General features: G+C 36.8%; 1 protein-coding gene across 1 annotated transcript in view; it reads right to left on the bottom strand.

Annotated features, from left to right (window-relative positions):
* Window positions 1–1,774: 1,774 nt before the first annotated feature.
* LOC140240562 (uncharacterized) overlaps window positions 1,775–15,354 on the bottom strand; it is a 29,624-nt gene continuing 16,044 nt past the window's right edge. Inside the window, exon 8 of the mRNA XM_072320325.1 lies at window positions 1,775–2,909. Coding sequence (XP_072176426.1) covers window positions 1,775–2,909 — 1,135 coding nt within the window. The remainder of the gene's footprint in view (window positions 2,910–15,354) is intronic.

Below are 15,354 nucleotides of genomic sequence, written 5' to 3'. Positions count from 1 at the left end.
GTTGAATTATGTCGATCACCTATTTTGAGTCCTCACGTAAAGTTGGAAGTGACAACTTTGTGTTGATTTTTGATTTTTATGCTAAAATATACGAAAACGTTCATGTCATTTCTGTTTGAACTGTGCATATACAGTCCGACCTCTCCATCCAAACATGTAGGGACCTGAGCTAATGCGGATGAGGGATTTGAGACTCAATGTTTAATACGCGCAGCTGCCGACGAATGATCGCCTGTACCGTGCCTTGATTTAATGATAAATTTTTCTGTCCATGTTCCTACGGTGATTTGGGGGGGGGGGGGTAGTAAATGTCCGAATGCATGTTAGAATAAAATTAGATGTAAATGTATCTTCATTATATTGAGAATAATATTTAATTCATGTGAGTTCGTCTAGGAATTTTGTTTGAGTTTGAAATTCCCCTTTTCCCCGTAATTATTAGATTGAAGAAAAAAAATCACGTCGAGATCGCATCCGGATAAAGGGAAGCCGGATAGGAGAGGTCGGACTGTATGTAATTGACGATTTCTTTGCCGTTCTTTTAATAGGATTATGGTAATAATGGGCACAAACTTTTCATCATTGAAAAGCACTCCAGAAGCTTATTAATTTTTTTATTACGGAACATATATCAGTTAAAAACATTACACATATTAATATAGAAAAACAACCATCATACATACAAGCGTGTCCATCGTTACGATAACACGACATAACATTTCACTCCAGTCCAGTGATGAAGACAATACCGTGAGTGAATAGAATTCTTTAAAATCATACCCTATTCTTTTGGTCTCACGTTATAATTGTTACGGTTTTAGCATCACATACAGTACATGTATCAATTTAACATGAGTTTGATATTCTGTCAAGTTCATACGTTATCTATGTAATCATGAAATACATGGTTTAGTAATGGATTCATTCTGATCTCACTGCGACAATTTGGTTATCAAGTATGAAAACTTGTAAGTTTATTACACACGGACGCATGCATTTTTCCTTGTATATGGTGATTACATCAACTTCAATTTCTGTCTTGCTCGTGTCACCCATCACCCTGTAACAGATTACTATAGTGACAATATAGTCTCCAAACTGCGTTTCATTTAAAATTATTACAGACCTGTTTGTTTGTTTGTTTGTTTTTGTTTGTTTGTTTGTTGTTGTTGTTGTTGTTGTTGTTTTTTTTTGGGGGGGGGGGGTTGTCAGTTGAGCTGATAATACGCCGTAATCTTTGTACACGTACACGAATGTAAGCACAGTTATTACCATGGCTTAATCCTTGAAAGCATGAAATCTTAGAGGAAAAAGGAAAAATGTTAATAATAAGCTACTTGGTTGAATTTATACACTATATTACATCATCAAACTTTAAGATATCCATCAACACTACAATGATACATCAAAAAAAAAAATTAATCGCTACTAGTATTTGAATCATTTTGTTTCTTTTGCAATTTTGTCTATCACTTTATTATAAAATGTCGTTCATAATCTTAATTTGCATATTGATTTTAGCAATAAAGTGAAAGATTTCAAAATAACAATCACAAAATAATATATTATACTTTCTAAGAACTTGTGGATTATGTGCTGTGTTGGTATATACATTCTGTGAGAACCCACAGGCCCGAATTCACGAAGGTGGTACATGTACAAATGAAACCATGGTTTAAACCATGGTTTCATTTGTACCACCTTCGTGAATTCGAATTCTTGGTTTCATTATTTTGTACCACCTTCGTGAATTCGAATTCTTTCAAATAGCCACCTACGTATCAGTGTAGTTCATATAGATTTCTTCCTGCATCATTGGTTCTGACTCAACCCTAGAAGCTCCTCGTGTTTTATCCACCTGTGCATAGAGCTCCTCACACGGTGGCGGTTCTACGATCGAAATGTTACCTACTGTTTTGTTCACCGTCGCGTACATGTCCTCTCGGGTTTGGGGTCTTGACATAAAACTCTCCGGGTTCTGAATCACAGTGTCGTGACAATCATTGAAGCTGTCCCCTTCTGTCATCTTAGGACGAAGATCATTGGCGAAGTCTTTTTCAGGATTCAACAGACTATAATCTCCAGAGTCGAAAGCATCAGGACATCGCGGTTGCTTGTTGGTATCAATGTCACTTTGTTGCTCCGGATTCAGTTGATAGTAGAAGACATCTTCAGAAGGCATTGCTTTTATAGCATCCTTGCTGGAACAGGGCTTACTATATTTTCTGTCAGGGTAGATCTTACGCTGTGAAGTTTGACCCATAGGTGACAGACCAGGGTTGCGACTTCCTGTTCTGTCGTCAGGGAAAGCATGATTGAGGCGATCGTACTCGCTTTCTGTAGGCATTTCGGATGAATCGTGAAATAACGTCAGTGAATTGTAATAACTGTCATCATACAAGCACGCTTTACCAGTGGATCTAATGGCACCATTCATCCTCCCGTCCAATTTACAAAGGTCTACATCCTGGTAGTCATTATCATCTCCAGAAGCACACGCTGGTTGGTCCAGCGATGTCTCCTGCAGGCCACAATATTCATTATCAGAAGAAATATTCATTGAGGTCAAAGAAGTGCCGATGCCGGTATTTATGTGACTTTCGTCAGGAACTGTACAAGGGAAGCCACGATTTATGCTGATAAAGGTAGAAAGCCCCTCGTCTATCTCTTCAGCATCTTGGTAGATGTGACTAGTGTGCCCGAGATGGCCCCCTCTGTCTCCGACGGTGTTGCCCAGAATATGAGGCAAAAAGCTACCAGCTGTTGTAGCACTGGGATTGGTAGCGTCCGACAAAACGGTATGATCCGTCGTGATTGGCTCTTGTACAGAAGTGTCGATGGGATTCATCTGAAGCTGCCCGCCATTTGGGTGAACATTTGGCTGATGCGAGGTTTGGGATCTCCAATGTCTGCAATTTAATGGGGAAATTGAATTTATGATTTTACGCATAATATCATGTGACCGTGCATCGCAAAGCCACCAAAAAGTCGCCATACATGGGTTTTTAGTTAAGAGTAGATTGTGGAAGAGCAGAATCTAAGATTTAAAGGGTGTGTACAGTTCTGGTCGAGGTAAAAATGTAGCCTTTAACATTTTGCGAGATGCTCAGAAACCACTCTATGAGATGTCAAAGAGCATGCAATTCTAAGGGGTATGAACAGTTTATTTGATGAAAATCGGTTTTGAAATGGCTGAGATATCCAAAAACAATGTGAAACAAAGAGATTATTATAAAAGCGTGGCCTGTCGCCTTTTATCATTATCACTTTTTTGGATATCTCAGCCATTTGAAAACCAGTTTTCATCAAATAAATGCTGCATCCTTCTTAAAATTACATGCTCTTTCATATTTCATATGAGGTTTCTCATTATCTCAGTTAGGAATGTTCAAAACATGAATCCCCATCTCAACGATACTGTACAGTCCCTTTAAAATGAAATATATACTTCAGTGCAAATAGACTTGCCAAACCCATTTAAATAATGGAAAGACAGTTCACACACTGCAAAAGTGTGTACTCAGAAGAGAGGCTTTAAAGTTAAGGGTCTAGGCAAATGCGTAATTTTCCCCAGCTGTCTGCAATGAATGGAACAAAGAAAAGAGATATAAATTTCCATGACAACCACAATTAAGTGGTTACATGTATTAAACTGAACTGAAAGTTTGCTCATCATTAAATTACATTATATTTATGGCCAATATAAACTTCAAATGCAACATTAGTGTGATTTCAATTATTAGAGATGAAAACTGTCTGAAGGGTTTCTAGTGTTTTAAATCGGTAAATGTGAGAAAGCCTACATCAGACCGAAACAAAGTATTTGAAAAACTGCAAAAGAATCATGGTGCGCAGTCACATAATATAGTGTCGTGGTATCGACAGCGCTTGACGCGTGACCATGTATAGTTTAGCGTAATAATGTCGGAAATCCTAGAGCTGACAAAAAGAGGTATATTAATTTTGCCCTTTCTTCGTGTTCACCCGTGCCACTTTACTTTTGATTCGGTTCATTTCAGTTTGAAGGTCTAGTAAGCTTGACTTCCTATTGTTATATCATTCGAGGCTTTCTCCCTGCAGACTAGTCAGACGACTGGTTAGAATTGTCAATAATTAAAGACTCGGTAGCACTGGAAAATGTGGGTGTCCGACTGAATCGGTCTTAATTCGCTGCCCACCGAGGCATATTCGAGACAACGAATAGTGCTCGTCAGCCAGTTGTTTTAGGGACGATTCCAGTCAAGATTTTTCTTCTCCCCTCCCCCCCCCTTTTTTTTTAGGCTGAGTATGTACTTGCACATCAGTGATCAGTGATAAAACTGTGCACAATTTGTTACGGGGATTTTCGAATATACCCGAACCGGGCCCGCCTTTCGAATCCATGTATCCCCACGATACGGGGTCTTTAAAAGATGCAATTTTATTTCAAAAAATTATAAGAGTCATATTTACGAGATCAGCAAATCAAATCAAGATGAATGTCTTTTATTGTTTTAAAACAATACCACAAGGCTGACTCAATACTTGCACTTGGACTGGGAGAGATACTCATCTCGTTTGATAAACCTGCATTCACAAATTGGCAGTCTAACCACTCACACTCGCTTGACAGCCTCCAAAATTCAACTCCACATCATTTTGTCTGGCGACCAAAAACTCTGGTTTTCGTGATAACAAGTCCACCCACCAATAGTTATGTAAGAAGAATACAAATCAGCAAACTTACTTCAACATTCATGTGCATTCAGTAATGTACACTCATTTCTGAATATGCTTTATTTGTTTCCTGGGTAGCATACAATGATTCCACACCCTAGATCTACAAACTAGTTTTCACAAAAATTCACCTTTTCTGTTGATGCCTACACCAAGCGATGGATAGTATGCCAACCACAGCAAAAACAACGAGAAGGGTTCCCAGGATGTACGTAATATAATTATTCTCGTCACTCTCACGAACTGGAAGATAGAGCATTAACTGAATATTTAAGATATAAATGCACAATATTCATATACATGTACACTGTATATTCCTAATGTCACATTTTATTTCGATACAATTACTAAAAGATACATGTAATTATAATGTTTGATAAAACATCTATATTGAAATGAATTATAGATTATGTAAACATACATACTATGAAAATAGTTCGGATAGTAAAGTAGTAAAGTGTATTACATCAAAATCTGATCTACATACACTGTAGAGAGCGGGTTTAGAATTTCCAAAATTATAAAAGAATAACGGGGGAACAAAATATGGTCATTGATATTGCTTACTTTTTATACTTCACAGTATCACTTGGCCCTTTTGCACAATGACAAAGATGTAATTTCATTGCACTTGTAACCTATTTTCCCTCATTAAGCTTTTTTTTTTTCAGGAAAATGTCTTTTCATTGGATCAACGAATATTTGCGTTATGATAGTTACGTCACCACGAAAAACTGATAATCGATGAATAACAGTTTTCTATTTAGTTCCTGTTGAAGCACGGTGCTTTGCAACATTTCTTCATGGACATTAATTTTTGTTATTCTTGTATCATAAGAATTAAACACTTCTCTCTAAGACAGTAACAACTTCAAAACTTGAATCCAGTTCATTGATTCATGATGATTTCATTATGAACAAACGATGAAGAACCAAATTTAGTGTGTTTCCATTTAAACAAAGTGGTGAAACAAATGATGCACTTTAGGCAATAATTGCGAAGTAGTACTAATGTAATTATGCGTATGCAATTAATGCGTTAAGAGGTAAAAGTGGAAACATTAGAAGCAAAAATATTTTTACTACGGGTCGAATCAATTACTAAACTCACCTGGCTGAGACGTTTCAGTTGTCGCTCGCAATGACGTAATTGCTTGGGTAGTCTGCGTCTGCCCTGTACATTGAGATAAACCCACTGCAATTATTGATGGTATACATGCTGATGATATAATGTCCTAAACACCTATTCTCAAAATGAAAAAAAAAAACAACCTTCATAATAGATTTATTCATCTGTAAGATATCAGATTTTTGTACGTGGTGATAATAAAAGTATGAAAATTTGTAGACCATGAATGTTCATAATGGAGATGTTGGCATTGCACAGGTCGCCGACCCTCATCTCCCCCCCCCCCAAAAAAAAAAAAAAAAAAAAAAATCTGGCTCTCCCGAAAAAAAAATAAAGGGAAGAGGACTCAGAAATCCTGATAGCAAAAATCAAAAGAAAAAAATCCAAAATTCCGTCATGAGATTCTTCTCCTAAAAGGGAATTATACACTAAACAGAAATTCTTTATTGAATTCATGTCTTTGTCTTGTAATTGTATGTCCCAAATTAATTATAATAGTTAAAAAAATGAAGTGATAGGCTTTGCAGATAACAGAAATTTAAGCAGATAGTTGTCATTACTCTCGATGCCTGCGAACTTCATATTAGTGAATTACCATCTTTTTTTGTTGGTGGTGATGTTTATTCAAGCGCATAGGGGCCTTCAAGCTTATCACACTCTAGAAAAATTACAAATATCAATTACTGTTAACATTGCGATCACTTTATCATTGCACACAAAGTTTTGCTCATATTATGTTACACCGTACTTGCCAATGTAGTACATACCCTGAGCAGTGCTTTCTATACTTTGTGTAGGCATCGTGGTGATATTGCCATCTTGCCACTCTGCGTCTGTGAACAAACATTCCCATCCACAAAAACAATGACAAACTCATGAAAAGATGTCTGAAAGCACAACAAAGAAAGGATGAATTTCAGTAACTTCATGGCGTTCAAATCAGTGGTGCATGTGGTGTCGTAATCTCACGTGATCAGGTGGTAAAAATGCCCATCTCTTTGGCATATTTTCAAATTAAGAGAAAGAAAACATGCAGTGAGCATTTCAGAGCACGTATCATGCTCACGAAGAAGATAGACCGATTATAAAAGAAAAAAATAAAATTGATATTTCCCAATGAATTACTTCACAGGATACAACAAGATTGTGCATAATTCCGAGAAATGGGAAATTTGTTGGTAAGCATTGTCTCATGTCAATGCATTTGAATGACTGCTAGTAATTTCAATTTTTCTCCTATCATGCCTATCAAATATGGCAGTATTAATTCCCACTGGTGCGCTCTACGTGGTGTGTTTCAGGTGAAGGCTCAAATGGCACACATTGTTATCATCTGCACTCAGATGACGATAACTCTCGGAAAGTATAGATGCTTACCAAAAAAAAAAAAAAAAAAAAAATCCGCAAAAAAAAGTTAGAGTATAATTTGCAGTTCCTCCCTTTCAGGTATAATGTAAAATGCTGTCTTTTTATTTCTCTTACACTATTGCACAAAGCAGAGATTTTTAAGATCATAATCACCGATAATATAGTCAAATTGATTTCAGGAGATGCCGTTTGTTTTTACTTTCGACTGCTTGGCAAGAAGGGACCGAAGCGTTCCAAACCGGGAAGTAAGTCGACCATCCTGGTAGTCCCACACACTGCAGTATCGCACTCACGTTGACGGTGTAACCTTCGTCACAGGTGAGAGTTATCTTCGACCCGAAGCTCGTGATATCCGAGTCCCAACTTCCATTGGGCACAATCTCAGGATGATCACAAAATCCGACAGAGACTTTCAATAAAGGAGACATGTATAGGGAATTCCTATGAGCTATGAGGGAAAACTTGAAATAATCATATCATTGCGATAATAAACGTATATTGCATGGAATAATCATTATGAAGAAAGATACTATAGTTATGTAAACAGATTCACTTTTGTATCGCTTTTGGTGAGGTTCAGATGCCTGTTCATCTGCCAAATTAAAAGACTAGCTGACTAGCACAGAACGTAAACATAAATCATAAACATTGATTGTACACGATAACAGTAAATATATAGGAGTTTAATTTGTTATTAAACATGTCAAAGATATGAACCTGACAAAGCATATTACAGGTATCAACAGTCGCTGACAAATTATACTGTCGTCATTATCATCACCGATGCTTGCCTACATTTATTTCACTCTCTGATGTCAAGAAATCTTTGCTTATCGGATTACTCACGGTTAAATGAATGATGTCGGTCGAAGTCAAATTCTGTCGCAAGTGGACATGTCCAATTGTGAGAAAAGTTTCCGCCAGAAATGATCTGCGCATACGTTTCGGACTGATAGCAAATGCACAATCCTTCATGCATGACAGCAACGCCATTGCTTTCGGACTGTCTTCTACATGTAGACATGCACTCGCTTTCCGAATCAACGCCAAATCCGGTGTTAAACTCTGTTTGAAAGTTTAGTTGGTTGTCTTTGTAGCATCCAAGAAATGCAGGCTCTACGCAGTGATAGAATGTTATGATTATTTCAGCCTTCCAATACCTGATACATGTACTTTGAAGTGTGCATTATGGCCAATGCATTTTAACAACAGCTATCACTAGTCACAAATCATCCCTGAAATTACAGTTTGATAAGTGTTTCTGTTTGAATACAGGTTAATTGCTTTACATCTGTAGCGCCTGAAAATATCAAACACATACATACATGCATACATACATACATATATGTGTGTGTGTGCTGACAGCGGAATCTATGGTTCTTAACAGTGTCTAGTTTCATTCCATCATACACAATTAGCGACTAAAAGAACACTATGTTCGCATACATCAAACACACTAATTCACTCTTTCCATGCGACGTATATAATATAGAGTCACACAAAAGCATAAGAATAGGTATCAATATGTTTGCGAACGTCTGGACTTTATGAATGATAAGAATATATAAATGTTTTCATAAGACATTTTGAATCTCTTACCTCGGCATTGGAGTCTAACAATCATGTTTGAGAAACACTCGGTTGCTGTCAAGCAGTCTATTACACGCAGCGAATCTGTGTATTGATATTGTACAAATCGTTCATGAAAAAGATAAAGTTTGAACGCCGCATTTCTCATAAAAGTTTGATACACAGATAACGGCTCTCATGTGTAATATGTATGTAAAAAGAAAATAGCTACATAGTAACAAAACACAACGACAATATCAGCAATGAACACATTTGGGCATTAATAAGTTTGTGTGAAGAGAAAACGAATCTTATTCTAATGAACGTTTGATTGCTGCATTTATACCATTAAGTACTGTCATCCAGCGTCAAAGAACGTAGTCATTTGTAAGTATTTTTTTTTCATCATTGTGTATGTCTGTAGCAAGAAAACAGGCAGTATAGTTTAAAAAGAGAGTTTATTATATAAGGAGTTTTGAAATATCGGGAAATTAAAACTGTTGCACGTTAACAATGGTTAAGAAAACGAATCATGGCAATGACAAAAGGCCTACCTCATTAGCTTCAGTTTATGTATTTCCATCTTTAAATATATTGCAGAGTTACGTCGGACACAAAGTGTGCTTTGTAGCGATCAAGTTTATTTGATGCGATACATGCTATTCTTTCTGGGATATGGTATACATATACATTCACACATTCTGATCCGGCATGCATGCAATTCTGCGGTTACCTTTACGACATGATACCACTTGAATCCTGTGTCGTGTTGCTGTAGTCATACTGGCCAAACTTGAATGACCCGTAAAGCCCTTTGCAGCCGGGAAGCCTAGCTCTTCGCAGACCAATTCAGCAGCTTTGTCGGTAAATCCATCATAGCAGACGTATTTATCCGATTCGATAACCACCAGGCCTTCAAGGGGAGAGGGTCCGTCAGCCAACTTTACCGATGGTATCTCTTGAAAATTAATGACCAAGGTTCGAAATGTTATTTAAGGTAACTAATAATCTATAAGCAATCATTCATGTCGTAGCTCATTCGAGGTGAAGACGATTATCAGAATTATGGTCTAAATCCTTCTTCGAGTTATACACTGTATAGTTTCCCCTTAACAGTTTCTCAAAAGGAACAGAAGAAGCAATGCGATTTATAATTTTTTGTCGTTGTTTTTAATACAGATCTCACTCTACTTTAATTCTCCTCCCCACATTATTTTGGGAACAATATGACGAAACTAAATAAACTTTCGTGAGTCAACTGGCACTAATAGAATCCATAATGCAATTCATACGTGACCTAAAGATCTATAATAACGCTTATTATTCTAGAGATTAATTATTAGCGAATGTCGAGATATCAATCTATTAAGTTATAGTTGGTAAGCCTACTTGACGGCTTTCTGTTCATCCGGTATTGGAATAAACATTTGCAGCAATTTAAGTACAATATACAGTACAATAATACATTATGACAGATACGGATACAGAATGATGGCTATTATGTGAATTGATTTTTACAACAACACTCATGGGCAACAACACAACACATGGTCAAGGACATTAATAAACTCTTTCTGTTTTGCATTTTTTAAGAATAATGGCCAGGATATCTACCAACGAAGTATTAAAAAAAAAAAAAATAACATGTCAGATTTGCCGGATACTCCCCATTGCAATTGCCATCGATTATCTTCAAGGACAAAGTACTGACGCAAATTTTATTTCGTATGTTTCTCTTCCCTGAGCCATAACAATCCCATGAAATGATTTGATCTAATTTAATTCAATTCATTTTCATATTTCTCAATGAAGAAATGTACATCAAATTTAATAAAATAAAGTGAATCAAATTAGCAGGCTAGGATGCACAGTAAATTATTGTGAACATATAAAAAAAAAACATGACGGTCACTCTTCGTAAATTTGGCTTTCTGTATAAATGCTAGAGAAAAATGATGGAACCTACTTAAAAGTAAGCTTGTTAAGCGTAGATCCCAAATTCTGAACAGAGGATATACAAAACCACATAAGGAGCACGGCTGCAACATAGCACCAAAATATAGAAAACAAAACTAAAAGGCAAGGATATCGGGGAAATAACAGATTCTTCTCAAATACATATAGTGAAAACAAACAAACAAATAACCACATTCTGCAGACGTATATGAACAGTTGTTTTCGAGATGTTAACGATTATGGTGTGATAATACGATTTGAACAATACTGCAAACACTCGACATGTTGGTCCTCAGAAGAGACATGGGAAGCCTTTATAAGGGAGAGAGAACATGCATGTACCAAGGAGGTTTTATACATTGGAGTTCCAACTGGGTGTAATTATTCAAACAGTTGTCAGATTTCTATTGATGTACAAAAGAATTCCACAGGCATGACAGGTGCACTTGTGCCTTTGATGATCGATGTTTCAAGCCGCCGTCTTGCTGAGCAATCTGAAGATTCATTTTGAACGTTATCATAATGTTGGTCATATTTTGCTTATTTATTTATCAAATGAAATGAAATTTCACTTAATGATAAAGCATGTAAAACAAAAGTCAATCCCTTCCAGAAATTTGTGCAAAAGTGTAAATCAGAGCTGTATCATATGAAAATGTTTAAAACTGTAGCATCCTGGAAAGCTGGTTTTATCACTTTTCCGTATAATTTCCACAAATGAAACTAATATGGAATAATCTTCAAGTATAATTCTTTATTGATAGGTATATCAAATTAGTGCCCGGGCATGCCCAGTCGAGAAATTTTCATCTTTATTTCAGCATTTTTGCTCAATTTCTATTCGCGCATCCTCGTGTCTGTACCACCTACCTTTTATAAGAAGGGATAGTGAAAAGTAATTACCATCACAAAGAGATATCTTCCTTTGAAAGTGGCTGGTGATTATGCAATGAGACACGAGTCAATTGTCTTCGGCATCTGCGCGGTAGATCCTGGTTGGCACATGCTTCAAATATTTTTTAGCGGCGGCTTCGAACATCTAGCAAAGGAAATAAGACGGTTGTGATGTACTAACAAAAGATTTACCAGCTAGTAGCAATGACGTGAGTACAACCAAGGAGGTTCTAGAGAATTTAGTCACAACCGACTGGGCATACCCGGGCACTAATCTGATATATCTATCAATAAAGAATTATACTTGAAGATTATTCCATATTAGTTTCATTTGTGGAAACTAAGCGGAAAAGTGATAAAACCAGCTTTCCAGGATGGTACAGTTTTAAACATTTTCACATGATACAGCTCAGATTTACACTTTTGCGCAAATTTCTGGACGGAAATGTCTTTTGTTATACATGCTTTATCATTAATTGAAATTTCATTTCATTTAATAAATAGATAAGCAAAATATGGCCAAAATTGTGATAACGTTCAAAATTAATCTTCAGAATTCTGAGCGACGGTGGCAAGGAAGATCGATCATCAAAGGCACAAGTGCACCTGTGGAATTCCTTTGTACATCAATAGAAATCTGACAACTGTTTGAATAATCACAGCCAGTTGGAACTCCAATGTATAAAATCTAATTGGTACAAGAAAGCCAGCTGTTAACGAGTTCCAAAGTCTGTACATTAGGAAGAAGTATACTAATGTGGAGGAATTAAAGAGCGCAAACAGCGAGGCTCAACTGATTTGAATAACAACAACCAAGCACAGCAGCAAAACGCGCATAAACAAGATAGAGAGAAATTTCAATGGACTTACGCAAATGTAATAATTCAATAAATTGTGTCTTAATTTGTATTGGGAGATCGTTCCAGTATTTCTGTCCTGTATATATAATTGTTTGTCAATCACTGAATATTTGTATACTGTACATAAAATGACATTTTGATACATTGCAGTATGGCTTCGATGAAAATGAGGCATATGACACGGCATTCAATAACTTTGTATACTTTCATTTTACTTCTATTTTATGTCACTGTTTCATCGCGTCTTTTACGTTTTAAGACTTGAATAATTTATTGTTTTTAATAGTAATGTGTGTCAACGGAGTGCGTCCTCGCTGGAGATTTTCATGTTTCACTCTTTTAGAAACACGATGATTAAACCACACGTCTTTTTTACAATTATTGTCAACTCATCCCTAGATTTTATGTTCTGTCATGCAGATGGAAACATCAGGTTTCGAATAACGGAGGGAAAACAAGTGTTGGAGTAAGTAACAGTCAGTGGACAGTTGTATTTATGCTGTGTAAACTACACTTACCTCCGTAACACTTCACGTTCATCTTGAATTTCACAGGGTAGATATATATACCATAACCGTAGCTTCGTCTGATGGGTGAGCGATAAAAAGGAAGAATACTCTGAGCCTTTCAATATGAGATTCCAAGTAGCCTTGTTTGCTATTTCATCAAGTCTTTTGAATCCCACCACATTATTGTTGATGGAATTGAGGGTATAGAGGATTCTCCTTCCACGGGGTGCCTGCAGAACCCAACTATCACGGTTGTCAGCGCAGGTTCGGTTACACCATATCTCCCGTTCTGGAATCCCCGAACAATTTACACTGAAATCTGCGTGATGATAAGGATAACAAAGGGTTCACGTAAATCAATGAATTATGAGAATAGTAATAAAGGGAACAATGAAACATTCCTCAAGTATTCGAGCTGATGTCAGTTCGGTGACATGATTTAAAGCACCGAATCATGTACTATTTCTTACCAAATTCTTTGAACGCATTCGTCTTCATTATTTAATAAGTTATATAATGTTTTTCTTTCAAAAGCGGAGCAGATAAAAAAAAATGATAAAGGTTAACTTAATAGAACCTAATTACTCGTGGGAATTGTTAGAACAGAGGTTCAAGCATATCTGATATAACATTCCATTCTTGTGTAAAGACTGACATGCAATAAGAACTGAGAAAGAGAGAAATGTGCTAGATATGTCAATGATGGAAAGAAAATTGAAAGGTATACCTACATGTATTAGTTCCCAATGCTGAGGACCTCATAGAAGGATTGCAAAACATGAAATGAGCAGAAATCCATACAAGGAATATCATTCTTTCCTCCATCGCGAAAAAGGGGGAATCATAGCACAGCCACTGCAGATAACTCCGAAATACCAGCACGCTATTATTCAAAAGACTGAAAGTCGGTGTAATGTTCCCTTGAAACCCTACATGCAACCGGTACGTGGAATAGGAATGAACGATAATTGCAGTTGATGGTACTGATTGATGACGTTGGAGTATTATAAAGTCTGAGTGCGCATGATAAGAATGCGTTCGAGCATAATGAAATTGTAATTATCTCATAAAGTTGCCTGGGCTTTCAAGGAAGCGATACAGGAGGATCCACAGCATACAGCCACTCGAGAATGCCAATCGTTATAGTTTCAGTAATATAACGCCCACTCTATCGTTTGAGATATTGTATTGTCATGTTACTATCATAGATCTATTATCATATTTCTGTGATAGTTACAGACTTTCATGAGATACTTTCGGACTACAGTTATACTGGCTAAGTGCTTCCAGCAAGCTGAACGACTCCATAAAGAATTGTGCTGTACTATGATGCATGTTTTGAACACGAAATATGTAAACCAAAGTGATAAGCAAAACTCTTGAGGGTGGAAAACTACTTTCGACCCTTAACAAATTCACAAAGCATTATCTCTTTTTCTCTCCCCCCCCCCCCCCTCTCTCTCTCTCTCTCCCTCTCTCTCTATCTCTTTGGCCTGTGCATTTTATATCATTTTAAATGTTTGATAGTATTGGTGCAAGAAGCTGAACCCGCCTGTTTTGCTTTTTTCTTTTGTGAGTGCTGGATTCAAATCTAGATGATGAAGCTCTTTTACAATTGAGGGCTTTGAAATATCAAAGGACCAATCCACCTTCATGTGGATTGAGTGAATGCATGCAGTACAGCATATCAGTGAAAGTTTGGGGGAAATCGGACCGTCAGTTCAAAAGTTTTGAATTTTTTAAGTTTCTGCTCTGTCACTGCAGGGTGAGAAGACTATTACAGCTAGTGATGTTACATGTATAGAACAATGTTAAGAAAATATAAAGACATTTCAACATATTATTTTCACTTTTCTCGCATCATTAAAAAGACCACTTGACTTGCCTCTTTCAGAAGGCAGGGGGATAATATAGGTTTTCCCGCCTTATTTCATCAGATTTGCATTCGATTTCACGGACACGAGTGAGCACAATTATTCTAAGTGCCCCTTCATCGTCACATATACCAGTGATCACCTCATCAAGTAGGAAACTGACCTACAAGAAACTGAGAGGGATGAACGTCGACAATCTTAAAGTCGTGCCAAATTTAAGTAATTCTTTTGTAGAGTCCAATTGTAATGTCTGTTTATGGAATGCACATTCTGTCAGAAACAAAACTATATGCATTGCTGAATATGTTCACGAACATGACTTCGATATCATGTTTATCACAGAAATCTGGCTTAACTCCAAGGACGATGTGATAATTGGGGAGTTGACTCCTAGAGGGTATTCCTTTATAAATTCACCACGAAATACAAATACACGTGGGGGTGGAATTGGTGTATTGTACAAGTCTACTCTTAAGTTG

This window comes from Diadema setosum, chromosome 17 (genome assembly GCF_964275005.1).
Source record: "Diadema setosum chromosome 17, eeDiaSeto1, whole genome shotgun sequence".
Lineage (NCBI taxonomy): Eukaryota > Metazoa > Echinodermata > Echinoidea > Diadematoida > Diadematidae > Diadema > Diadema setosum.
The sequence above is the reverse complement of the archived record's forward strand: the minus strand, read 5'-3'. Positions and strand labels throughout refer to the sequence as shown.